Source organism: Portunus trituberculatus, chromosome 21 (genome assembly GCF_017591435.1).
Source record: "Portunus trituberculatus isolate SZX2019 chromosome 21, ASM1759143v1, whole genome shotgun sequence".
Classification (NCBI taxonomy): domain Eukaryota; kingdom Metazoa; phylum Arthropoda; class Malacostraca; order Decapoda; family Portunidae; genus Portunus; species Portunus trituberculatus.
The window spans coordinates 16,502,233-16,529,732 of NC_059275.1; the positions used below are offsets into that span (position 1 = coordinate 16,502,233).

At 40.7% G+C, this 27,500-nt stretch overlaps 1 protein-coding gene across 1 annotated transcript in view; it reads right to left on the reverse strand.

Moving 5' to 3' along the window:
* Nucleotides 1-5,922: 5,922 nt before the first annotated feature.
* The window catches only part of LOC123507016 (keratin-associated protein 5-1-like), a 35,783-nt gene continuing 14,205 nt past the window's right edge, over nucleotides 5,923-27,500 (reverse strand). Inside the window, exons 3-4 of the mRNA XM_045259513.1 lie at nucleotides 10,524-10,579; nucleotides 5,923-6,027 (exon numbers count right to left, since the gene is read on the reverse strand). Coding sequence (XP_045115448.1) covers nucleotides 5,923-6,027; nucleotides 10,524-10,579 — 161 coding nt within the window. The remainder of the gene's footprint in view (nucleotides 6,028-10,523; nucleotides 10,580-27,500) is intronic.

A 27,500-nucleotide genomic window follows, 5' to 3' on the forward strand; every position in this document is an offset into this window, starting at 1 on the left:
CACACACACACACACACACACACACAAAGACAGACAGACGCACACACACACATGCACACACACAAAGACACAGACAGACACAGACACACACAGCACACGCACACACACACATAAGTAAAGGAATAGCGTATCTCTCACAAGAATAACGTTCCAGTTGTCACTCCCATTAAGTCTCCCAACACGTGCATTAGGCGGCGTCCCTGAGGCAGCGAGCGAGTCACCAACAGGGCGGCACTCATCACAATAATGAGTCAACGTGTCGGCACCAGCACCACCACCATCACGGGCACACAATTTGCACGTCCCCTGCCTATAACACCTGCTAAATCTGCTACACCTGCCACAGTCACCACTACCCGAACCCTTGCCTGGCTAACCACAGTGTCCGCGAACCACCAGCCCGTGACAAGGGTGGACAAGTTAGCGAATTGTCACATGGTTGTATTGACACACTTCTGTTGAGGCACTATTGAGGAACAGCTGTGTCTATGGTTTCTTTTCATAACACTGTGGGAAGGAATGTCTGGCACCCTCGGTAAGCCCTCGCCATGTCCACAGTGCCATTAAAAGTCAGTGTGAGGATGTCCATTGGAAAAATATGATCCAAAAACAGATAAGAAAAGAAATGAAGGAGACGAGGATGGAAAAGGAAGAGAAAGAGAGAGATAAAATAAAGAACTGGATGAAAAGAGACGTAAATGAATAAGAGAGAGTAATCACAAGCAGAACCTTCATCACAACTCGGTCACCAGGTCTTAGAGAGGAGACGCAGTGTAAAAAAGCAGATAAGATAAGAAATGAAGGAGACGTAGATGGAAAAGGAAGAGAAAGAGAGAAATAAAATAAAGAACTGGATGAAAAGAGACGTAAATGAATAAGAGAGAGAGAGAGTGATCACAAACAGCACCTTCATCACATCTCGGTCACCAGGTCTTAGAGAGGAGACGCAGTAAAGAATAGACTGAGAATCACACACCACCACACCATAAAGGCCCGTGTTCTGAGACGCTTCGCTCTTTCACCGTCACTGCTTACCAAAGGCTCGAGATGAAGATAATCGTGTTTTTAAGGGTATTTTTATGGTTCTGGAGATGAATTGGCAAGATTTCTAGTTTATCATAAGGAGGAACTGTCTTGAAAACCCAGCCAGTTGTCTCTGTGGCCTTGGAAAAATGTCTTGGTGAGAGAGCAAGGAGTTTTTTTTTTTTTTAATACGGTCGTTACTAAAGGACCTTATACAGAAACGCTTTGCTCCCTCACCACAACTATTATCTAAGACCACAGAAATTATTAACAAGGTTTCCAAGATTGTTACTCCAGTTAATAATACATAAATCTTGTCAATCTACCACTAGAACCACAAAAACAGCTTAAAAAACATTGCAAATCTAAATAAAGCCTTTTGAAACAGTGGAGACAAAACACAATAGTGAAAATATGAACCAAGTGGTATCGGGAATCCACAGCGTAACAACATGTAATAGAATGACGAGCTGGGCAGTGTGAGGCAGCCATTCAGTACACGGCTTACGCATCCTTTAGCCTGTACAGACCCGTTCACGTAGAAGGGAAGGGAAGGAGGCACTGAGGTAAGGGTATCCAGCGCCAATCCCAGTGCCAGTTATTTCTATAAGGCGGGAGAATACATTTTGAAGGCTCTGTGAAGGAAACTACCAGGAGAGAGAGAGAGAGAGAGAGAGAGAGAGAGAGAGGTGTTTGGGTTTCAGGCTTTGTTTGTTTGTTTATTCATGCAATTTTCTTCGCCCGGGATTTGATGTTTCAAGGCTTCCCGAGGCGGTTCATGTCTTGTCTTGCTTCACTTTCGGCTTCGGTTTCGTTTCTTTTCGTTTCGTTTCGGTTTGCTTTGTTCGCTTTGCCTTTGTGATCCGTTCCGTTCTGTTCCGTTCCGTTCGCTTCGGCTTCTCCGTCTCGCTCTGTTCGAATTGGCGTTCCTGTTCGCTAAGTGTGTTTCTATTGACAGGATTGAGTAGTTCGCTGGTTCGCTGGATCTCTGGTTCGCTGGTTCACTGGTTCACTGGCTCTTTGGTTCGCTGGTTCACTGGTTCACTGGTACACTGGTTGGCGGATTCTTTGGTTCGTTGGTTCGCTGGTTCGCTGGTTCGCTGGTTCGCTAATTCACTGGTTCGCTGGTTCAGTTTCCTCTTATGTAATCCACTTAGGTTCACTTTGCTTGATTCGAAGTGTCAGACGCGGTGTTGGTTCAGTGGTTCGCTTCAGTGCGGGGACGGAAGGGGAGGGGGAAGGGCTGGGGTTGATGGGGGCGTGTTCCTTCCTTTTGCTCTCATTGTTTACTTTTTTCTATTTGTATTTTTGTTTACACTTTATTTGTACTTTTTATTTGTTTTCTGTTTCATCTCGCCAAGGTTCATTTTCTGCTCGAGTCTCCCCATTCGTTGTGTTCCGTGACATTATTGGCTGGCTGACTGACTCTCTCTCTCTCTCTCTCTCTCTCTCTCTAGATAGATAGATAGATAGATAGATAGATAGATAGTTACGTATTTTTTGAAACTAGTTCAGAGAGAGAGAGAGAGAGAGAGAGAGAGAGAGAGAAAAATGAGTGGGTGAGCAAACTTTTTAAAATCAATACGTCATTTTTTTCTCATCAATAGGATAAATGTTTTTTTTTTACTTCTAGGCTTTCACGTTCACTCTCTCTCTCTCTCTCTCTCTCTCTCTCTCTCTCTCTCTCTCTCTCTGCACCTCCACTAATTATCAGCTTCCAGGTAACCCCAAATCCAGGTAATTCTAGTGAAAGTCATCCAATTTCACACAGACTTGGCGATAAACAGAGATCAAATGACTCATCTTGCGCCTACTCTAGTCACCTCTCTCTCTCTCTCTCTCTCTCTCTCTCTCTCTCTCTCTTTCTGTAATTGAAGCAAGGTTAAAAATGAGTAGAAAATATTATTGTACCGAGAGAGAGAGAGAGAGAGAGAGAGAGAGAGAGAGAGAGAGAGAAGACCGTGAAAGGAAAATATAAAAAAAAAGAAAAAGAGAGGACACAGACAAGAGAAGAAACGAAGGAGACGAGGATGAAAAAGGAAGAAGAAGAGGAGAAAAAAACAAAGAGGAGAAAAAAATAAAGGAGAAAAAAAAAGGAGAAAAAAACTAAAGGAGTGGATGAAAGAGACGTGAATGAATGGAGGAAAGAAAGAAAAGAAGGTCAAGATGAAAGAAGAGAAACGAACAAAATCAGTTAAGGAATGAAAGAGGAGGAGGAGGAGGAGGAGGTGGTGGAAGAGGAGGAAGAGAAGGAGGAGGAGGAGGAGGAGAAGGAGAAGGAGGAGGAGGAGATATAAAATTAAATGGAACAAGGAAAAGGAGGACTGAGAGAGAGAGAGAGAGAGAGAGAGAGAGAGAGAGAGAGAGAGAGAGAGAGAGAGAGAGAGAGAGAGAGAGAGAGAGAGAGAGAGAAGATCACCTAGACAACGGAAAATACAATCGTTCAGCTCACACACACACACACACACACACACACACACACACACACACACACACACACACACACACACACACACACACACACACAGTACAGTGACAGTTGAGTGAAGATGGAATTAATTGGCTGGAAAACTGACTGGAACATGAAACAGAAGGAAACAAAACCAATCAACAACAACAACAACAACAACAACAACAACAACAACAACAACAATAACAATAGCAACGAAAATGCCAATAACAGCAACTACTAACTTTTCTTCTCTCTCGTAAGAATGTTTGGAGTCGTAATAGCAGTAGTAGTAGTAGTAGTAGTAGTAGTAGTAGTAGTAGTGGTGGTGGTGATAGTAGTAGTAGTAGTAGTAGTAGTAGTAGTAGTAGTAGTAGTAGTAGTAGTAAAAGTAGTAATCGGTGAAAGTAACAATTAAAATAAATCGATGGATATAAAAAAATATGAAAAAAATGCTTAAGGTGAAGAGAGAGAGAGAGAGAGAGAGAGAGAGAGAGAGAGAGAGAGAGAGAGAGAGAGAGAGAGAGACGGAGATAGAGAAATAGAAAGAAATAAAAAAGAGAGAAAGTGAGAAATAAAAAGAGAGAAAGTGATAAAAATAGAAAGAAAGAAAGAAAGAGAGAAAGAGAGAGAGAGAGAAAAATAGCAAAAATCAAGAAACCCAATCAATATGCCAGGAAGACAGGGAGAGAAAAACCCAGTCAGTCAGTCAGTCAATCAGTCAGTCCATCCATCCATCTATTAAATGCCTTAAAGAAACGCACAAAAAAAGTATTACCAACATTTATTCACCTATTTTTTTCCAGTTTTTTGATTGGTTAGCTTACAGTTCCCTCTCGCAGCGTGAACCAATAAGCTTCATCCTTCCCTGAGCACTGGCCAATCAGGTGAAGCCGAGCGGAGATAGGATACGTCTCTATTTAAACAACCACCAATATACAAGAAAGGGGAGGAAATGGAGGGGAGAGGGAAGGGGAAAGGAGAATGGGGAAAATGGAGAGAGAGAGAGGAGGAAATGTGAAGGAAAGGGGAAAAGAGAGGGAAGGTTAAAACATGTCGAGAAAAAGGAAGAGAAATGAGGTGAGGGGAAGAATAGAGAGAGAGGGGAAGAGGGGAAGAAATGGAGAGAAGAGGGAATGGAAGGGGAAAGGGGAAGGGGAGGGGAAAAAGAGATTGAGAGGAGGAATTTGAAGGGAAGAGAAAGGAAGGGGAAAGGAGAGGGAACCATGGAATATATAAAGAAAAGAAGAGAAAGGAGGTGAGGGGAAGAATAGAGAGAGAGAGAGAGAGGGGAAGAGGGAGGGAAGGAGGAGGATTGTGAAGAAAATGAAGAGGAGAGGAAGAAATATTAAGGAAAGGAGAGAGAAAAATGTGGAGGAAGATAAAGAATAGTGGAGAGAAAGAGGAGGAAAAAATAATAGAAGATAAAAGGAGGAAGAAAAATAAAAGACGAAGGAAAAGAAATGAGGAAAAAAAGAGAAGGAAAACTGCTTTTAAGTTGAGGGAGGAAAAGATTGGAAAGAAATATGGAGAAAGAAATAAAGTAGAGGAAAATAGATGATTGAATTGGAGGAAAAGTAAAAGAAACAAGAGAAGGATTTTGGAAGGGGAGAGAATGAAAAGAGAAGGGAAGGAAGGGGAAAAAGGAAAGAAATGAAGGAAATTAAGATAAAGGGAATGAAAAGAAGTAAAAATGACATCTTATTTACTAAATCTATATATAGTATACGAGTACGTATTAAGGAGGAAGAGGAGGAGGAGGAGGAGGAGGAAGGAGGAGGAGGAGGAGGAGGAGGAGGAGGAGGAGGAGGAGGAAGAGGAGGAGGAGGAGGAGGAGGAAGTCGGCCATCAAGTTATTATCACGTCAAGAGAAACGTGATCAATTAGTTAGTCAGATTGGTCAACAAAGCAGCTAATCAGCCAATAAGATTGTTAGCCAGTCAACCAGTCAACCAGTCAGTCAGTCAGTTAACCAGTCATTCATTCAATCAGTCAGTTAGCCAGTCAAACAGTCAGTCAGTCAGTTAGTCAGTCAGCCAGTCAGTCAGTTAGTCAAGCAGTCATTTCTTCAGTCAGTCAGTCAGTCAGTCAGTCAGTCAGTCAGTCAGTCAGTCAGTTATCCAGTCAAACAGTCAGTCAGTCAGTTAGTCAGTCAGCCAGTCAGCCAGTCAGTTAGTCAAGCAGTCACTTCTTCAGTCAGTCAGTCAGCAAGTCATTCATTCAGTCAGTCACTCAATCAGCCAGTAAGTCAGACAGACAGCTAAACAGTCAGTCAACCAATCAGTCAGTCAGTTAGTCAAAAAAACAAAACAAAAAAAACATGAGCAACACTTACTTCACAACACACTGCACACCACGCAACACACACGAGGCAGAGACAACACACCACCACCACCACCACCACCATCACCAACAACAAACACACACACACACACACACACACCAACCCTTCAACACAGGGACACAGGGAAGTAACACAAGCAATACCAACACACCAGCACACCAACACCGTGACACTTCAACACAGGGACACAGGGAAGCAACACAAGGAACAACTAACACACCAACACACTAACACACCAGCACTTCAACACAAGGGATACGTAGGAGCAACTTAAGAAACACAAGGGCAACGCAACACAATAAGAACAGCACACAAAGAGGATAGATTGGATTAAATGTAATAACGTTGAGTTAGAGGAGGAGGAGGAGGAGGAGGAGGAGGAGGAGAGAGGTAGGAAAATCGGTATTGTCCACGTTGAGCCTAAGGGGATGAACAAATTACGTGGGAATTAGCCGAGAATTATTGAGGGTCAGGTAGGAAAATAGTGTATGCCTTAATTCATTTCTTTGTTAACCCTTTCTCTCTCTCTCTCTCTCTCTCTCTCTCTCTCTCTCTCTCTCTCTTTTCTATCTTTCCTTCCTTCTTTTAAGACCTGAATCCCTCCTCCTTCTTTCTTTCTTTCCTCCATTTCGCCTTTACACTTTTCCGTCTCTTTTCTCCTTTATTCTTTTATCTTTCTCTTCGTTACTTTTATTTCTCCCTCCTTCAACCACACACTAATATCATACACTTATTCCTACTCCTTCTCTTACACACTTACTCTCTCTATCTCTCTTTCTCTAACTTCCTCTCACTCTTCCTCCTCTTTATTCACGAAGCAGTTATCGTCTCTTTTAAATTTGATAGTGTTTAGCTGATAACCACTCCCCATGCAACAGTTTTCCGGCTCTCTACTCCTGCTCTCCTTCTGATACTCTTTTTATCTCCGCCTCGTCTCTTTCCAGCCTTTCCTTCCCTCTCTTTGAGCCACAAACTCACTCGCTCCCTCAAACTTGTGTATACTTTGGTTTGTTTCGAGTATTTTCTTCTTTTCCTGTTCCCTCAACTTTGCCAGAACACTCGACCTTCTTTGCTCTGTTATTTATGTCTGTGTTGTGATGCCTGTCTGGACACACACACACACACACACACACACACACACACACACACACACACACACACACACACACACACACACACACACACACACACACACACACACACACACACACACATATTTACTCGCTCACACTCTTCCTCTTACTCTTCCTCCTTTTTAAATTCTGACATTGTCTTAGCTGATAAACCACTTCCCATGCCACAGCTTCCCGTTATTTACTTCTGTGCTCCTTCAAATACTGCTCATCTCCACCCAGCACTCAGCAATCAGCACGTCAGCACTTCAGCACTCCAGACTCCGTGCATCCCACCCCAGCCATGCACTCAGATACTCCCCGCTGTTGTCCCATAAAGCATCTCTCATGTTTCTGTCACAAACTTCACTTCCTCTTATCCTTGCAAAGCTCCAGACCTCACCTGTGTCCCGCACCTGGTGTTCTTACCTGCCGTTCTCTCACCTGTCAGTATTTTGTAATTCTCTTTTATTAATTTTTTTTTCCGAGCCTTTTTTTTTCATTTTTCGTATCAATCGCGTTTCATTAATTTGTGTTCTGAAAGGTGTGAAATCTTTGCGTCCTCTTGTGTCTTGTTGCTTCTTGCTATTTTAATTTTGTTTTTTCATGTTATTTTCTCGATACTTCATTTTTTTTTTTTGTTTCTTTCGTCTCGTCTCCTTCATTTACTCTGCTATGCGTTTGGCGGTGCTTCGTGTTGTTGCGGCCCATTTTCTACAAGTTATTTTACATTTCCCGGCACTTTTTCTTGTCTCCTCCATTTGCTCTTCTTGAAACTGCTGCAACTTTTCGGGTTTGTCCTTTTCTCTCTCTCTCTCTCTCTCTCTCTCTCTCTCTCTCTCTCTCTCTCTCTCTCTCTCTCTCTCTCTCTCTCTCTCTCTCTCTCTCTCTCTCTCTCTCTCTCTCTCTCTCTCTCTCACCTGTGTTTTCATTGGTGCTCCTTGCTGCGTATATTCTCGTGTCCCATTATACACCTGTCTTGCCTCCACACACCGTCACCTCTTAAGTGAATTCGTGTCATTTTTTAAGCATCACGACTCTTGCTCTATTTACCTTTTCTAACCTTCGTCTTCCTCCTCCTCCTCCTCCTCCTCTTCTTCCTCCAGTCTTTATTTCCCTTGTGTTATTTTCTCTTTACATTTATGGGTCAATTTCTATCGTTCCTCTGATTCTTGACTCTGAAATCTGCAAAACTTTCACTCACAATCGTGTTTACCTACTTTCACTTCGGTCTTTGTTGCATATCGTCTTATATTCATCTTTCCGCGCCAATTTCCAATCCCTGCGTACCTTTAGCTCATGCCTCCTGGAAACTTGCAAACCTTCTCTCGCTCTCATATGCTCTTGCTGTTTCCACTCTTGCATTCATTCCCGCTCTTCCTTTTCGTCCTTGCAGCGTATTTCCTTCTTATTTTTACATTCCTACGACACGAGAAGGAATGCAAAACAGGTTAAAACAAAGTGAAAAGTTATGGAACACTCAGACAAGTTAGGGATGGAGTTAGGAGAAAGAAGAACCTCGTCTCGTGCATTTCTATCTTTGGTCTATCTTTTGACCTTCACTACTAAATTCAAGAAGTTTCAGTTCGCTACATCTTGCATTAATCCAATAGCTCAACTCAGTAATCCTTGGCGCTCGCTGGGTTATCACGTTAGTCGTCGTTTCGCTACACAAGGAGGAAGGGAAAGGCTACGAAACAAAGATCACAAGAGTTACAACACGCTCAATGTTGCCGCAGGAAAGGATGAAGCAGAATGAAAGAAAGACCAGGGAAAAAATGACGTCCAGAGATTATATCCCATTTTCGCAATACAGACTCAGGGAGAGACAGTGAGAAAGAAATAAGTCAGAGGATGTAAAACAAATACCATAAACGTCCCAGCCCACTAGATGGTGCGTCACGGCAGAGAGATGAGCCAGGGAACGGCAGATAAGCTATTCAATTTATGCAGTTCCCGGGTTGTGGTGACGCTCTCCTCATGAAACAGGGGGCGGTGTTGGTAGAGAATGTTGTGCAGTGAGGCGGTGGGTGTGAAAGGGTGGGGAGGAGTTGCTGGAAGAAGACGAGCACTTAGCCAGGTGAGAGGAGAGTGCTGGGCATGTAAACGACGGTAAAACATAAAAGAAAGTAACAATTAGCCGTGTTTAAGAAGCAAGATTATAAAGTTTTGTGAGACAAGAGAGAGTTGAGGAAGGAGACATGGAGTTAGCGAGCGGTAAACACGAAAATTCCTGTAAAAGATCAAAGAAAATATCAGTAAATTGTATCTAAGAGGCAAGATTATGAACTTTGTGAAATATATGATAGATGAAGATGTCTGGAGGGAGAGTATAAGAGAGATAAAGAGGACGAGAGGGAGGTATGCAGGCAGCGAACTGAGAGGAGCGTGAGCATGAAACAGTGCTAAAAGATCAAAGGATGCAACATTAAGGAGGATTTAAGAAACATGAGATGCTGAACTTTGAGAGATATGAGAAAGAGAACTCTTGAGGGAGACAAGCAGTTAGCGTGTTGAGAGAAGCAGAGAACATGAAAACTTTAGTAAAAATGAGAAGAAAGAAACGCTGAGAGGATTTAAAACAAATAATATGATCTTTAGAGATACGAAATAGCTAAACAATTCTGGAAGGAGAGAAGGAGGCGATAAATAACCATAGCCGCCTTGGTACAGTGGAACCATGCGTGCTTTGGGGTCCGAGGGGTCTCCAAGCGCACGGGTTCGAATCCTGTCCACGGTCCGAGTGTAGGTTGGGCTTCCTCACTCAGGGCAACGGTTTCCTAGAGGGTGGGCTTTGAGATAGGAGGTATCCCAAAAAGTATCCCCTTTAGCCCAGAAATTCCCGTGAAAACCCAACATGGTAAAAAAAAAAAAAAAAATAAAAAATAACGCTGCTAAAATGGCAAAAGAAAAATGTTAAAGGGAATTTGAGATATTTGAGACTATCGGATAGATTTAAATATAGAAATCAACAAGTTTAACAGTCCACACGTGTTTAAAAAGGTGCAGAAAGTTCCGAGAATATTTAGAACTTTTAGATAGATATATGAATAGAAGTTGATAAGTCTAACAGTCCACACGTGTTTGGGAAAGTGCAGGTAAGTCCAGAGAAGTAAACAAGCGAAGAGGGAAGAAGAAAAAACCCAACAACTATATCGAATTTTCATAGTATCGAGGCAGTCAGGTAAAGACGGCCATTAGCTCAGTTACCTGCACATCACCTGCTTGAACGCTTATTAGGGAACCCTGTAATATAAAACCAGCTGGCGGGCGGGAGTTATTGACGTCGACACATCAATAAACCATACCAGGCTTGGGAACACGGAAAGGGTAATTGAAAGTGAACACAAAACGAAGCTACTGCACTATAGAGGGAATACACGCGAGGGAAAACTTGGCACTATAGGCACAAAACACCAATAAACTATACGAATCTGAGGAAACAATACCAATAAAGACCCAGAACTAAGAGGCGAAGGCAAACACTGGTGACTTCCTGGGAGGTGAAAAGCCAAGGTCCTGTACGGAATAAAGGTATAAGAAGGAAAAAGAGGGAAATACTAACGTGGACAGCTCAGAACACTAGTAAACTAACCTTGGCAAACACTGGTGACTTCCTGGGAGGTGAAAAGCCAAGGTCCTGTAGGGAAGCTGTGCGAGGGAGGGAAAAGTATTGACCGAGAAGACACAATGAACGTAATAGAGTGAAAAATGTTGACGTAGATGGCTCAGAATACTAATGAGCTCTACCAGACTGGAAACACATGAGATAAAAGCCCGGGAACTGAAAAGAAAATGTCCTTTCATATAGAACGAGTGTGTTAGTGGAAAGAAATTATTTAGGTTAACTGAAAACTCCATTTAAATAAACCAGACTGCAAATATAGACGAAATAAAACCATTGGAATTGATAAAAGAGTTCTGGAATATGGAGAGAGAGAGAGAGAGAGAGAGAGAGAGAGAGAGAGAGAGAGAGAGTGTGTGTGTGTGTGTGTGTGTGTACGTGCGTGAAAAAAGGGAAAAAGAAAACTCTGGACGACTCAAAACACCAGGAAACAATACCAAGTTATACAGAAGAAATATAGAGTCTTGTAGTGCGAAAGGAATAAAACCATGGGAATAGGAAAAAAAAAGTTCTGGAATATGGAGTATACGAGGGGAAAAAAAAAAGCTCTAGAAGGCTCAAAATACCAGGGAACAATACCAGACTGGAGACACAGAAGAGATAAAGATCCTGAACCAAAGCTAACGAGTCCTGTAGTACGAGAAAAAAAAAACCTTGGAACAAAAAAAAAAAAACTTTGGAATATGGAACGAGTGTATGAGTGAAAGATGAAAAAAAAAAAAAAATCTAGACTCAAAACACCAGGAAGCAACACCAGGCAGGACACACAGAAGAGATAAAGATCCTTAACCAAAAAAGTAATGAGTCCTCTAGCACGACAAATAAATGCACGAGAGGAAGAAACTGTAATTGAAGGGACAGAACACCTTGCTTCGTAGAGACGCTTCAGGTAGGAGGTGGTATGAGGGCGTTTTAATTATGTTTTGTAGACGGTGAGGAATGAGGAGGATGAAGAGCAGGTGGTTGAGGAGGATGAGGGGCAGGTGGTTGAGGAGGATGAGGGGCAGGTGGTTGAGGAGGATGAGGGGCGGATGGTTGAGGAGGATGAGGGGCAGGTGGTGTTGGGTGAACGCTAATAAAGAAGAGGCGGAAGTGGGACGGAGGGAAGTGTTGTGTTGTGTTGCTGGTGAGGTTTCCCATTATTAAGTTTTGGTGAAATGAAGATCATCAGGTTCTTATTGGCGATATTGAAGGTTCATTAGTATTTTGTACCTTGGGATTCATACCGGTGAAGGGCTCCTAATAAAACGAGAAATGAGAGGAGTTGTGGAGGAGGAGGAGGAGAAAGAGGAACCCGAGGAGGAGGAGGAAATGGGGGAGAAGAAGAAGGAGGAGCAGGAAGAGGAGTCGGTGGGAGAGGAAATGTTTGTGTTTTTGAATTTGTTGATGAGAATAAATATCGCACACACGTTCTTAATAAACATGGGAACGTGAACAAATAAAAATGATTAGATAGTTAGAATACTGAATTTTGAGTCACATGAATCAAGGATAAAATAATAATGCAAGTTGACTATTTTTTTGTGATACAGAGAGTCAGGTAGGAAGCAATTTAATGAAACAAGAGTAGTGGAAAATATTACACAGTTGAATTAATAGATAGATGGATTATAAGACATGATAAAGCAATATAAAACAGAAATGAAACTTGACTAGTGTTCTTGTACCGTGATAAAAGTACAAGTTGACTATTTCTTGTAATATGGTAAGTCATGTAGGAAGAAAAACAGCTTGACCCTTTCAACACCGTGCCGGTTACTATTTGGTGATTTTATACAGCATCAGAAACCTATGTGGCCGTTGAAATAGTAAAGACTTTGGCCATTTACCTTTTAACTTCAATGGACCCTTCTTAATAAAACCGTCTAATCGTACACAAAACTCGTGGTAAAAATGCGCCACAATATTGAAGGGGTTAATATATCAAAAACCGTTGAAGAAATGACAGACTTGGATAGATAATTGAATTCAAAGATAGATAATAGAAACAAAAGAAAGTAAAAACGAAACTGGACTATTGTTCTTGTGGCGTGGGAATTCACATCACGAACACTCACTTAGGTAAACAGAGGAAAGATGGAAAGCAATATAGAGTTAGAAAGAGCACTCGATTTTAGCAGAGATATAGACAAGTTAGAGGGAGGGGGGTGGGGGGAGGTGAGAAGACTACGCAGGTGAAAGGAGTTGGGGTCAGAATAAACTCCTTTCACCTATACTTTCTTCCACCTTCCTCTCTCCTACTCAATTTTAAGATAGACGATGAAAGGATGATGGCATGAAGCTGGGGAATGAGTCTATTAATGCACCACACCTCGGGAATACACATTAGAAAATCTCTCTTGATAAATCGAGGAACGTAGACAAGAACAGGGATAAAAAACATTGAATCTGAGTTCGCTGATGAAAGGATAATCAAACAGAAGGTGTGCGGTGACAAAGAAGAAGAGTGTTGGGGAGAGATTAATGATGACGGAGAGGAAAGAGGGATATGATTGACAGTAGTAAATGTAGGAATATAGGAAGAAAATGGAGGATCAGAGAGAGAGAGAGAGAGAGAGAGAGAGAGAGAGAGAGAGAGAGAGAGAGAGAGAGAGAGAGAGAGAGAGAGAGAGAGAAAGAGAGAGAGAGAGATTTGACCCTCATAAATCACAACCCTACAATTAACAAACACACACACACACACACACACACACACACACACACACACACACACACACACACACACACACACACACACACACACACGCCCGCCAGTTTTCAGTCATCTTTATACCCTGTCCTTAGAACAGAGACTTTCAGCCTGGGGGTTCGCAAACCCCCAGAGGTTCACGAGATTTCAGGTCTGCTTAGATGGCTGATGTAATAATATTCTTTACAGCACCATTGCTTATTGAGTTAGTAATAGTGTCAGTCACTGAATTAACATTCTGTTCGATGTCAGATTAAAGGAAGTTCGGCTAACTCAGGGGATTCGTAACGAGAAAAAGGTTGAGAACCCTTGCCTTATCATAGTGTATTTACGTATGCATGTATGTATGTATGTGTGTATGTACGTACGTAATAATGTATGTATGTATCTATCTTTGTTAACGTTTGAAAATATCGTATCAGCTCTTTCTGACCACGATTTTGCGACGCCATAACACAAACCAAACTCTCTTTAGTGTGTGTGTGTGTGTGTGTGTGTGTGTGTGTGTGTAACTTGCGCGCGCTTTTTCACCAATCACAACACGGTCTTTGATCTCCAGCCAAAGAGAGAGCGAGGCGGCATCACGTGACCGGTGGCTAGGCGGGAACCCTCGCAGCCTCGTTAGTGACAGATGGAGAGCTCAGTGTGGAGATGGCAGTGGTGGTGGACGTGTGGCACTAGTGGAGATTTGGGAGTGTTATTGCAAGATATGCTGGTTTCTGAGTGGTAAGGTGCTGTGTGTCGCTATGCTCATATATATGCATACAGAATACATACATGCATAATACTCACACACACACACGCACACTTATGTACATACATTGCATTACCATCTATGCAACGAAAGACCAGGCAACACAAACACACACACACACACACACACACACACACACACACACGATGAGTATGTGTGTGTTGGTGGCAGGTAAAATTAGGGAAGGCCAGGATGAGGGCGGGATTACATTGACGTGACTCATTTAACCTTATTTAATCCGATTATAATCTATTAATGAGTGATTCAGTATTTGGGTGTTGAATCGTCCCGCCTTACTCTGCCCTCACCACCACACACCACAACACCACCACTGACATTGCAACCCGCCAACACCAACATTAGCTAATGTAAACAAGCTCCTGTCACCCCCTCCCTTCTTTATCATCAGCCATTATCTGCCTTATCTCTCACTGTTATAGGCTTGTCTTGCCTCAACATGCAGCCGCGTCACTAAGCCATCGTATCCAGCATTGAGACACAGCCGCCATGTTCAGGTTTAAATTTGGTGAAGGTTTTTATGTGAGGCAGAGGGGAAGTGTCCACCAACAACAAATCCCACCGCCATCTTGGATCAGCCATTTCCTGCCTTATCTCTCACTATTATACATCATTCTTGCTACAACATACAGCCGCGTTAATAAGCTTTCATTACAGCTATTGAGATACACCTGCAATGGCGAGGTTTATGTTTGGTGAAGGTTTAAGTGAGGTACAAACGGGGAGTCGATCCCTCCACAGCCCGCCGCCATCTTGGATATAGCTGCCCCAACCCGTCAGAATCCAGGAGTATTTTCTTTCATTCCTGGACGGTTTAATTGAGCAGAATAGTAAAATTGAATGTTTTGTACAAGTATTTCGTTGCGTTTGAAATGTTTTCCGTGTGTGTGTTGGGCGCTGCATGTTGTTATTGGCGTTCTTTTTATGTTAAATAAAGTTGTTTTTTGGCGCCAAATTTTCAGGAGCGTCCCGGGAAAATTTTTTGCTAGAGCCAGTATCTAGTTGTTATTGTTTTCGAAAAATAGTTGTGTTTTAAAGTGTTTCGCCTTCCTGGTCAGTGGAATTGGTGGAGAGCAGAATTATTTTGTAACGGTGGTAATGTTCCGGTGATAGTTTTGTTGCTACCTCTGTGAATTATTTATTTCTGGCTTTAACTCGCTCTAAAGGGCTGGAAAAGACTGTTCGTAGTTTTTAAAGTGTGTTTCCTTCCTTTGAAGTGAGAATGGTTGGACATTTCAACTTTATGATGAGGGATCAAAATTCCCACATTTTATTTATAGTTCTTTTGAAAAAAAAAAAAAATGCTGTGGTTTGGAATCTCTTCATATTTTTTATGTTAGTTAAAGTAAGTGCCAAGTCAGAATATGTAAAGCATTTGGCTCTGGCGGCGTTTGTTTGTCAGAAAAAGAAAAACTTAATTCCTACTTATATATCTACTTTCATTCTAGCGATTTTTTTTGCTTATTCCCTTATCAATCTATCTATCTATCTATCTATTCATTTTAACACTTATCATCATTATCATTTTACTTATCAATATTTTACTCTACACCCTTCATTCCTTATCACAGGAGTTTTTAATTTGGGTTCGGAAATCCCAAGAGGTTCATAAGAAGATTTCCAGGGGTACTTAGATGGCTGATGTAATAATATCCTCTAAAACCATTGCATGTTGAGTTAGTAATAGTGTCAGTCGCTAAATTAACATTCTATTCGATGTCAATTTACTAGAGCTTCGGGTAAATGGTCTTAGAACTCGTGCCTTAGAAAATACATATTAAACGACCACCACCACCACTACTACCACTACCACCACCACCCTTCCTTATCTCTTTAGTAATTCCAGCGACTTTGTCTATTCCAGCGACCCTACAGCACCTCGTTTTCTTTCCAGCACGCATCGCCTCTTCCCCTCTTAATGTTCTTACACTCCTCACCTTTCATACTCTTCTCTCCTCCCTTTCGCATGCAATCTACCGCCTCTCTTCTTTCTCTTTCTCTCTCTTCCTGTCTATCTCTCTGTCTCTCGTTCACTTATCTCATTTTCTCTCCCCTATCTCATCTCGTTTAACGCTTTTAGTTCTTTTCACCTCTCAACTCTATGCTCTCGCGGTGTTAGTGGTGTAGACTGTTGCATGCTGGAGGGAGGGAGGGACGGAAGGAGGGAGGAGGGAGAGAGTGAGGAGTGAGTGAGGGAGGGATGGAGGGGGATGGAGGGAGGGAGAATTTGTGTTGGAGACTTGCATGTTGGAGAGAGAGAGAGAGAGAGAGAGAGAGAGAGAGAGAGAGAGAGAGAGAGAGAGAGAGAGAGAGAGAGAGAGAGAGAGTGGGTGACTGGTTGGTTGGGTAACTGATTGATTGGCTCTCTCTCTCTCTCTCTCTCTCTCCAATTTTTTTTATCGAAACTTTACACATTCTTCGGCTCACAGTATTTCCTTTTAATTCGTTCACTTTCTTTACTTTTATTTTGTTTTTAATGTTTCGCGCCTTTTATTGTTTTCACATTAATTTATTATCATTATTATTATTATCTATTTCATTCTCTTTTCTCTTTTATATCATCATTATTAATAGAAACAGAAGAGCTTTGTTTCCAGTGTGTGTGTGTTGGGGAGGGGAGGGGGTGGAGGCTGCGTGCGTGCGTGCGTGCGTGTCTACTTTCCCATCAGTCTGCACACGCTTTTAATTTCACTTCATCTTCCACTTATTACCACCATCACCTCCCACACCCCTTATCATCACCACCATTACACTCATATGCAAACATCATGAGAAACACAGCGTGGACACCCTTAAGTTCTGATGTGGCGTAGGGATGTGGCGTGGTGATGTGGCGTAGAAGTGGTAGTGTGGTGCGGTGGTGTTCTGCCTCCACACACCACACCATCACCACCACACAGCACACAACGCACAGTCCCAAAGGTGTCGCACATTCCACTCGCTATGACATTATTACGACAGGCAGCAGCGGGAAGTGGCGCGTGGGGTGCAAAAGTGCCGCATTCTCCACGTTTTCCGCCATGCATCAGTGTCGATATTGGCAGTCATTAGCAGGGCTTGGTACAGAAGAGGTGGGTGGAGGGGGGGTTAAAACTGGAAGGGTAGCGGGTGTTGGTGTTTGGTTGTGGAAGGGAAGAGATGTGAAGGGAACAAATGGTGGTGGTAAAGGGGTGATATGGAGTACTGGGACACATTTTCACCTTGAGTTTTGTGTACGATTAGACAATTTTATCTACATTACGAAGGGTCTATGGAGGTCAGAAGATTAAGGGCCACAGTCTTCACTATTCTAATCCACACATAAGTTTTTGAGAATGTGTAAAATCGCCAAATAATAAGCAGAATATGAAAACGCGTCATGGTGCTGAAGGGGTTAAGGGTTGTGTTTGGTGGAAGGAGAGGTGGAGAAGAGGAGGGAAGTGATTGGAAGTGGAGTTGAAGGTACTTGTTGATGCACTGGAGAGGAAGAAAGTGGAGGCTGAACTGGGAGTGAAGAGAAGATTGGAGAAGAGACGTGGGGTTAATGGTGGAAGAGAGAGAGAGAGAGAGAGAGAGAGAGAGAGAGAGAGAGAGAGAGAGAGAGAGAGAGAAGAGAAGAGAAGATAAGAGAAGAGAAGGGAGGAGAAAAGAGAGAAAAAAAGGGAAAAGAGCAAAATAGTGAAAACCTTGATGGAAAAGTGGAAAAATACATGTGGGGATGAAGTGGAAACTAAAACAAACACACACACACACACACACACACACACACACACACACACACACACACACACACACACACACACACACACACAGCACAAAAAAACACACACATTCAAGTGGAGAATAGAGAGGAAAGAGAGAGAGAGAGAGAGAGAGAGAGAGAGAGAGAGAGAGAGAGAGAACAAGAGGATGGATTAGTATAAGTGTGGAGGCGTGGAGTGGCATGGCAAAATGGAAGAGAGAAGTGGTAGCGGCGGTGGTGGTGGCGATGGTGGTGGTGGTGGTGGCGGTGCATAAAGCAAGGGAAGGCAGGAGATTATCTTTCCTTTGATGGCTTGAGTCTGGCGGGGACGATGTTTTTAAATGCATCATTATAACTTTGATTTAGTTCAGCCTGGCTTCCTGACGCCTCGGGAAGCAGCAGTGCAGGAGGAAGTGCCTTTTCACTGTTCCATGTGTGTGTGTGTGTGTGTGTGTGTGTGTGTGTGTGTGTGTGTGTGTGTGTGTGTGTGCGTGTGCGTGCTCGTTTTTATGTAGTTAAAGAGAATGGAAAAGCCAGTTTATGTTGTTTCTATTGCTACTTCCACCACCATCACCATCACCATCACCGCTGTTACTACTACTACTACTACTACTACTACTACTACTACTACTACTACTACTACTACTACTACTACTACCACCACAACTTTAAGTATATCCCCCAATCCACCACTAGTAACACCACTAAAAATACGATAAAAAAAATAAAAACGACGAAAAAAGAAAAATAAGAAAGATTTGGAGAAAGAAAAGAAAAGGAAGAGGAAGAGGAAAGAAGACAAAAAAAAAAAAAATGAGCAGAAAAAGAAATTATAAAAACAAGAACACCAATATCACATAAAAAGTACAAAAATAAACTACACAAGGAGAAGAAGAAGGAGGAGGAGGGAGTGGAGGTTGAAGGAGGAGGAGGAGGAAGAGAAAGAAGAAGAGGAGGCCCAGAAGTAGACCCAGCACGCCTCCAGCCAATGAGAGTCAAAGAGGAGGGATAAAGTGGCAGTTTGTAGCACTGTCCTGAGTCATCACTGCCAACTTGCACGAGAAGACAGAAACTTCTTAATGAGGAGGGAGAGGAGGAGGAAGAAGAAGAGGAATAGTAGTAGCAGCAGCACCAGTAGTAGTAGTAGTAGTAGTAGTAGTAGTAGTAGTAGTAGTAGTAGTTGTTGTTGTTGTTGTTGTTATTGTAGTAGTAGTAGTAGTAATAGTAGTAGCAGTAGGAGGAGGAGGAGGAGGAGGAGGAGGAGGAGGAGGAGGAGATGCAAGAAAAAGATGATAAGGAAAAAGAAGAGAAGCATGATGAAGATAGGAAGAGGAGACTAGAAAAACAAACAATAAAATAGAGAAGACAAAGGAAGAAAGAAACAAAAGAACAAAGAGAGAGAGAGAGAGAGAGAGAGAGAGAGAGAGAGAGAGAGAGAGAGAGAGAGAGAAGAAACGAAAGAGTAAGAAGAAATAAAGGAAGAAGGAATGCGCATCATTAGAGAAAAAATGCATTTGAGAAAGAAGAAGCAAAGGTAGAAAGAAAAGAAGAAGACAAGAGGAAGAGGAAGAGAAGGAGGAGGAGGAGGAGGAGGAGGAGGAGGAGGAGGAGGAGGAGGAGGAGGAAGAGAAAAAAGAGGAGGAGGAGGAGGAGGAAGAAAAAGAAGAGGAAGAGGTAGAAAAAGAAAAGGAAGAGGAGAAGGAGGAGGAGGAGGAGGAAGAAGAAGAAGAAGATGAAGAGGAAGAGGAGGAGGAGGAGGAGGAAGAAGAAGAGGAAGAAGAAGAAGAAGAAGAAGAAGAAGAAGAAGAAGAAGAAGAGGAAGAGGACAAACTCACATGATAGAATGGAGGAAAAGAAAGAGAGAAAGAAAAATAAACTCGTAAAGAGAATAGAAAAGAATCGATGACCAGAGAGAGAGAGAGAGAGAGAGAGAGAGAGAGAGAGAGAGAGAGAGAGGTCACAGTCTTGAATAATCAAATACAGGTCGCCAGAAAGCCACAAGAATTTGAAAACGAAGAATTTTGGGATCCACGAACATTTTTTTTCATTTTGTCTCGTCAGTTTTTAAAAGGTTCGGATTTCTTTTGCATTTTTCTGTGTTAAGAATTTATATTTTCATTTAATTTTTCATGACTTTTCTTTCTTCCTTTTTTTTATTTACTTTTCCTGAATAAATAAGAGGTGGTCATGTAAGCTCTCTCTCTCTCTCTCTCTCTCTCTCTCTCTCTCTCTCTCTCTCTCTCTCTCTCTCTCTCTCTCTCTCTCTCTCGTGTAATAAACTTTTTTTTAAAGAGTTCAGGATACAAATTGACTTTACTATTTCTTTTCCAATATTCTTTTTTCCACTTTTCCTCTTCATTCTTTTCCATGTCGTAGTGAAATTCAACCTTTTTCGCCATCTTTTTTCCTACCTGTGTATTTTTTTCCCCTCTTTTTTCCCTTTTTTCCCTGGTGTGTCAGTGATATTTGGAGTTTTCCCCCGTCTCTCTCTCTCTCTCTCTCTCTCTCTCTCTCTCTCTCTCTCTCTCTCTCTCTCTCTCTCTCTCTCTCTCTCTCTCTCTCTCTTTTTAATTTCCAAAAAAAATTTCTTCCTTTTCTTTTTTTTTATTTCCAAACTCATTTTTTTCTATTTCTTTTTTCTTTTTTAATTTCCAAAACTCATTATTTTCTTTCTTTTCTTTTTTAATTTTTTTCCTTTTTTCCTTTTTGCATTCATTTTTTCTCCCCAATTCCAGAAGTGTATTTATCGTTGTTTCTTGTTTTGATTTTCTTTCTTTTCTTTCCTTTCTCTTTCTCTCTTTCTCTCTCTTTTCTTCTTTTTTTTAGGTATTTTCTTTTTTCTATTTGCTTTTTCTTTCTTCTTTAATTCCTTCTCGTTTTCAGTTTCCAATACTTCCTGTTTCTTTTTTTTTTTTTTCATTTGTTCATTTGTTACATACTCTCTCTCTCTCTCTCTCTCTCTCTCTCTCTCTCTCTCTCTCTCTCTCTCTCTCTCTCTCTCTCTCTCTCTGTCTCTGTCTGTCTGTATGTGTCTCTATCTGTCTGTCTTTCTCTCTCTCTCTCTCTCTCTCTCTCTCTCTCTCTCTGTCTCTTCTCTGCTCTCTCTCTGTCTGTCTGTCTGTCTGTCTGTCTGTCTGTCTGTCTGTCTGTCTGTCTGTCTGTCTGTCTGTCTGTCTGTCTGTCTGTCTGTCTGTCTGTCTGTCTGTCTGTCTGTCTGTGTCTGTCTGTCTGTCTGTCTGTCTCTCTCTCTCTCTCTCTCTCTCTCTCTCTCTCTCTCTCTCTCTCTCTCTCTCTCTCTCTCTCTCTCTCTCTCTCTCGTGTGTGTGTGTGTGTGTGTGTGTGTGTGTGTGTGTGTGTGTGTGTGTGTGTGTGTGTGTTTACTATCATTGCGTGTTAACAAAGGAAGAGCTATTTGCGTCTTTCTGTTGTTGTTGTTGTTGTTGTTGTTGTTTCCTGTGTCCTGCCTCCGTGTTTATAGTGTTCCTGTTTTTTGTTGTTGTTTGTTTGTTTATTTGTGTATTCATGTATGTATTTATTTGTTTTATTTTTTTTTTGTTTGTTTGTTTATTTGTGTCTCTGGTATCGTGTCACATTTCCTGTTTGTTTATTTCATGGACCTGGTTTGTTGGTATTTATTCATTTATTCGTATCATGTTGGTTTGCCCCCTCTCTCTCTCTCTCTCTCTCTCTCTCTCTCTCTCTCTCTCTCTCTCTCTCTCTCTCTCTCTCTCTCTCTCACTATGTTTTCTTAATTAATACTTTTTTTCAGATATTTCACTATTTTCTTTTTTTAATTTCTTTTCTCTATTGTTTTGTTCTTTTTTATCTTTCTTTTCTGGGTTCGTTTTTTTCATAATTTGCGTTTTTTTTAATTCTTTTATGAACTCTTCGTTGTTTTATTTTTCTCTTTTTATTTTTCCATCCTTACTTTTCCTGTTTTATTTTCTTTTTTCTTTTTCTATTTTTACTTTTCCTCTGTTTCTGGTTCATTTTTTTTCATTGCAGGAATAAACTTATCTTTTTTATCCTTTGTATTTTTTTTTGTTTCTTTTTATTATTCTTTTTTATCGCCTGTTTGTCTTTTCATCGTTTCTTTTCACATTTTTATATATTTCTCTTTATTTCGGCTCTTTATTTCTGGAACTTGTCTCTACCTTTATACTTTACACTTTTCTGTTTTCTTTACTGATTTAAGCCAAACCTTTTACTTTTTCTCTATAAATTAGTTGCCTTTTTTAAGCTTTTTATTCAGCCGAGCCCTTTTCTAATCTATCTACAGCTTTGGCTCACTAATTTCTGGAACTTTGGAACCTTTATAATTTGCACTTTTCTATGTTTTTTTTTTTTCACTAATTCAACTCAAGCTTTTTACTTTTTTTTTTTTAACTTTATATCCAGCTGAGCCCTTTTCTAATTTATCTACAGCTTTGGCTCTCTAATTGGTGGATCTTCTCTCTACCTTCATAATTTGGAGTTTTCTATGTTTTTTTTTTTTTACCAATTCAAGTCGAGCCTTTTACTTTTCCAAACTTTATATTCAGCTGAGCCTTTCTATAATTTGTCTACAGCTTTTTTTTTTATTTGGGTTTTTCACGGGAATTTATGGGTTAAAGGGGATACTTTTTTGAGGTACCTCCTATCTCAAAGCCCACCCGCTAGGAAACCGTTGCCCCGAGTGAGGAAGCCCAACCTACACTCGGACCGTGGACAGGATTCGAACCCGTGCGCTTGGAGACCCCTCGGACCCCAAAGCACGCATGGTTCCACTGTACCACGATTTTCACTAAGTTTTGGTACTTCTATTTGTCTTTATGATTTGCACTTTTCTATGCTTTCTTTACTCTCTAATTTAACTCAACCCTTTAATTTTTTTTCCTGTGTAATTTGGTTGCCCTTTTTAAGCTTTATATTCAGCTGATGTCTGCTCTAATTAATCTACACCCACTTGTTTTTTTTTTTCCTTTAATAATCTTTCAGTAATCTTCTTTTCTCTTTATCGTCGCAAACTTTTCCCTTCGACTTCACACTTTTAGAATCTCTTTTATTAATCCTCTTCCTTAATCACTGTAACATTTTCCTTCACTCTTTGCATTTCCTGAGAATTTATTTATTACGACAATATTTCCTTCCATGGTTAAATTCTAATGTCTCTCTCGCTCGTATATTATTTTGTCTGTCTGTCTGTTTGTTTGTCTGTCTCTCTGTGTCTCTCTGTCTCTCTGTCTCTTTGTCTCCCTGTATCTGTGTCTCTCTGTCTCTGTCTTCTCTTTTTCTCTGTCTGTCTGTCTCTCTCTCTCTCTCTGTGTCTTTGTTTCTCTTTCTCTCTGTCTCTGTCTGTCTGTCTGTCTGTCTGTCTGTCTGTCTGTCTGTCTGTCTGTCTGTCTGTCTGTCTGTCTGTCTGTCTGTCTGTCTGTCTCTCTCTCTCTCTCTCTCTCTCTCTCTCTCTCTCTCTCTCTCTCTCTCTCTCTCTCTCTCTCTCTCTCTCTCTCTCTCTCTCTCTCTCTCTCTCTCATCACTTCACTTTGTTATATTTCCATAATTAATAAATTTTTACCTTTGTACATTTATTCATTTTTTTTCATTTCCGTATTATAACTACCACTCATTTTCTCACGTTATTAATCTCATAGCTCTCACTATTACACTGACTTATATACTTACTTTCATCTCCTCTAACTTAATTATCAACAAGGTCACTATGATATTTCTAACATTATCTTTTTTTTCTATACGTATAATTTCTGATGTTTTTCTTTTTTTCTCTCTCTTTTAGATTTTCACTATTTTTATACGTATAATTTCTGATTTTTTATTTTTTTTCTCTCTCTCTTTCAGACGTATAATTTCTGATGTATGTCTTTTATTTTACTTTCAGATTTTCACACCTAGCTTTATCTTCCTCCAGTTTATCGTAAGTAATCACATCGGTTTTGAAATGTCGAGTTTCTTTTATATATCCTTATTATCCCCCGTCTTCCATTTTTCCCGTGTTGTTTATCGTAAGTAAACATATCGGCTTTGAAATGACGAGAGTTTCTTTATATAACTTAATTTTCTCTCCCCCTCTTCTTTTTTCCCTTGTTTTTTTTTTTACTACTCAAACTTTTTATGACTTTATTTTCCTCCTTTTTTTTTTTTCGTGAGTATTTTAGCTTTAAAATAATGGGGGTTTTCATTGATTTTCTTATATATACAATTTTTCCTCCCCTCTTCCTTTTTTCCCGTGTTTTTTTTTTAATACTAAACTTTTTATGGCTTTATCTTCCTCAAAACTTTTTTTTTTTTTTCGTAGTATCTTAGTTTTGAAATAATGGGATTTTTCATCGACTTTCTTTTATATATCCTCAATTTTTTTCCTCTCTCTTCCTTTTTCCTGTGTTTTTTTAATATTCAACTGTTCATTGCTTTATTTCCCACCATTTTATCCTGGAAGTATTTTGGCTTTGAAATAATGAGAGGTTTTATCGACTTCTTTATATATCGTCAATTTTTTCCTCCTCTCTACCCCCCATTTTTTTTTTTTTATCTTCTTTTAGTACTCAACAATTTATAGCTTTATTTTCCACCATTTTTTTCATAAGTAAACATATCGGCTTTGGAATGACGGTGTTTTTCATTGACTTGCTTATATATCCTCAATTTTTTTCCTTCTCCTTTTTTTTGTTCTTGTTTCTTTTAATATTCAACTGTTCATATCTTTATCTTCCTCCATTTTTTTTTTCGTAAGTACTTTGGTTTTGAAATAATGTGGGATTTTCATTGACTACCTTATAATATCCTCAATTTTTCCTTCCTCTCTCCCTTTTTTCCTTGTTTCTTTTAATACCCAACTACTTCAAAACTCCCATCAATCTTTTCACAAGTTTAACGTCCTTGCCTCAAACTTAATTCCAAAGACACGGGAAGTTTTGCCTTTACAGCTTTCAACTTTATATAACTCACAACTTCCACTTTCTGTCTTTCGTCATCTCCTCACTGCTAACTTAACCTTCCTCTCGGTAAACGTGCTTAAAACTCACGAAATCCCAAGTAAATCTAAGAAACTCGCCTAACTAACTCAATAAATCTAACTTTTCATCATTCTCCAAGGCGTATCAAGCACAGGCACACTTTTACTGTTCCTATATAAAGATTTGGTACAGCTTTTCCTTCTTGTCAGTCACTCCAAGGCATCTTTACTTGCTCTACAGCCACAGTAAGTCTTTGAACTAGGAAGAGATTGTGGTATGCGTTTGTTTTCATCGGTAGCTCTCTTGTAGGTGGTTGTAAAGCCTGGTGTTGTTAATTCTGGTGTTGTTAATTGTTTGGTGTTGCAGTGAAAGGGTTGAGCTGAATTACTGTACATACACACACGCACACGCATACACACACACACACACACGCACACGTACACGTACACGTACACGTATACACACACGGACATACACACACTCGCAAGCACATGCACATGCACCTAAAACCGCACACGCACACTAGCTCACTCACTCACTCACTCACTCACTCACTCACTCACTCACTCTCTCTCTCTCTCTCTCTCTCTCTCTCTCTCTCTCTCTCTCTCTCTCTCTCTCTCTCCCTGTCTTCCCTTTACTTAAACCCTCACATTTCTAGTCTTCCAAGAACAAGACATGCTTTCCTCTAACTCACTTCCCAAAACACACAAACAAACACTTCCCCTGACTCATTCTCTTCCCTTTCAAACTGCCTACGTGATCAGAAGTTCCCGCTCAGTCTCTACAACTAAAGAGGGACCACAGTGAGTGACAGATGGCGCTGGTCGGACTGTGGTGCTTTCACTACGAGCGCCCTGTCAAAGTCTCCCTTCCTATCTGTACTACTGGGAGGATATCGGCCAAACTTTTGCCCTCGTGTGAAAAGAAATATTTGTTGGTGGTCGTGTTAGAGGAGGAGGAGGAGGAGGAGGAGGAGGAGGAGGAGGAGGAGGAGAAGGGGGCAGTATTGGGGATATGAATGCTGTGTTTGATGGAAGAGGAAGAGGAGGAGGAGGAGGAGGAGGTGTACCGAATATACTGTATGAATAGGGAGGAGAGATAAGAAAAAAAAAAGAGCAGGATTAGTAGGAGTATTAGGTGGAGGATGAGGAGAATGAGAAAGATTAGGAAGAGGAAAAGGAAGAGAGGAGGAGGAGGAGGAGGAGGAGGAGGAGACGTACAGAATATATGAGTAAGGAAGATAGAAAAGTGGAAGAAGAGAAAAGAAGGATATGAACAAAAAGAAATGTATGAATGAAAAAGAGGGAAATGAAAATGAAATAAGGAAGAGAAAATGAGAAACAAGTGGAAGACCAAGAGGAGGAGGAGGAAAGAGGAGATGGAAAAGAGAGAGAGAGAGAGAGAGAGAGAGAGAGAGAGAGAGAGAGAGAGGGGGTATACTTGTGATGTTTTGAGTGACTGGCCTTTTATTTATATTGCTTTGTGATTTAGTGACGCGTTATCATGAAATAAAAGGAGAAAAATTTTGTTAGTTCTGAGTCGCTCTTTGTTTTATGACAGCGTTTGAAAGTGAGACGGATGGTAACACGTGGAGAGAGAGAGAGAGAGAGAGAGAGAGAGAGAGAGAGAGAGAGAGAGAGAGAGAGAGAGAGAGAGAGAGAGAGAGAGAGAGAGAGAGAGAGAGAGAGAGACATTGAAGAGGAATAGAAAACATGTGAAATAGGTCAGAAAACACGTAAAGAGATAGAAAACACTAGAGAGGGATAGAAATTACGAGAGAGAGAGAGAGAGAGAGAGAGAGAGAGAGAGAGAGAGAGAGAGAGAGAGAGAGAGATGGATGGATAGAAGAAATGAAATAGCTGTGTTAGTTAGGAAAAGGTGAACAGAGAAGGAGAAATAGGAGAAAATGCAGATGAATGAATAAATATGGTGCCAAATGGATAATGAAAAAATCCACGATGTTCTGAAAATGACCTTCACGTTTACCAAAAAAAGGAAAATTGTTATGTTCACTCCGAAAAGGTAAAAAAAAAAAAAGATGAAGAAAAATAAGTCAAACTGATAAAAAGAGACACACAAAAAAATATAATCCTGTTTCGTTCCAGGAGTAAAAAATTTATCAACTCACCTTAATATTAGAAAAAAAAGAAAAAAGAAAAAAAAGAAGAAACAGAAAAAGAAGAAGAATAAACACATTTTTTTTTATCTTCTGAAAATATATCAACTCACTTTAATGAAAAACGATAAATAAAAAAAAAAAAATGCCAGTGAGAGAAAATAAACAATTAAAAAAACAGAAAAAGAAGAAGAAGAAGAAGAAGAAGAGGAAACAAACCAAATGAGACAAATAAAGTCACAGTATCCGCCATTTTTGTCCTAACGTTCTCAAATCAACAAAAAACAAAATATAGAAAAAAAATTTGGAAAAAATGAGAAAAATGTGAAAAAAAACAACAAAAGCGAGAAAAATTATTATAAATACTGGAAAAAGAAAAGAAATGGAAAAAAATATGGAAAATAACAACAACAGCCAGAGAGAGAGAGAGAGAGAGAGAGAGAGAGAGAGAGAGAGAGAGAGAGAGAGAGAGAGAGAGAGAGAGCACCTCATCACCCCGTCATGGCGTCCCAGTCTGGCGGTGACGAGGTCTTTTGTCACCAGCAGGCAGAGAGAGAGAGAGAGAGAGAGAGAGAGAGAGAGAGAGAGAGAGAGGAACCTGCTGGCTTGGAGGAAGATAGTGGGTGACTGAAGAAGATGGGGGAGATAACTTAGTGAGGGGAGGAGAAGAGGGAGGAGGTGAAAAGGAGATGGGAG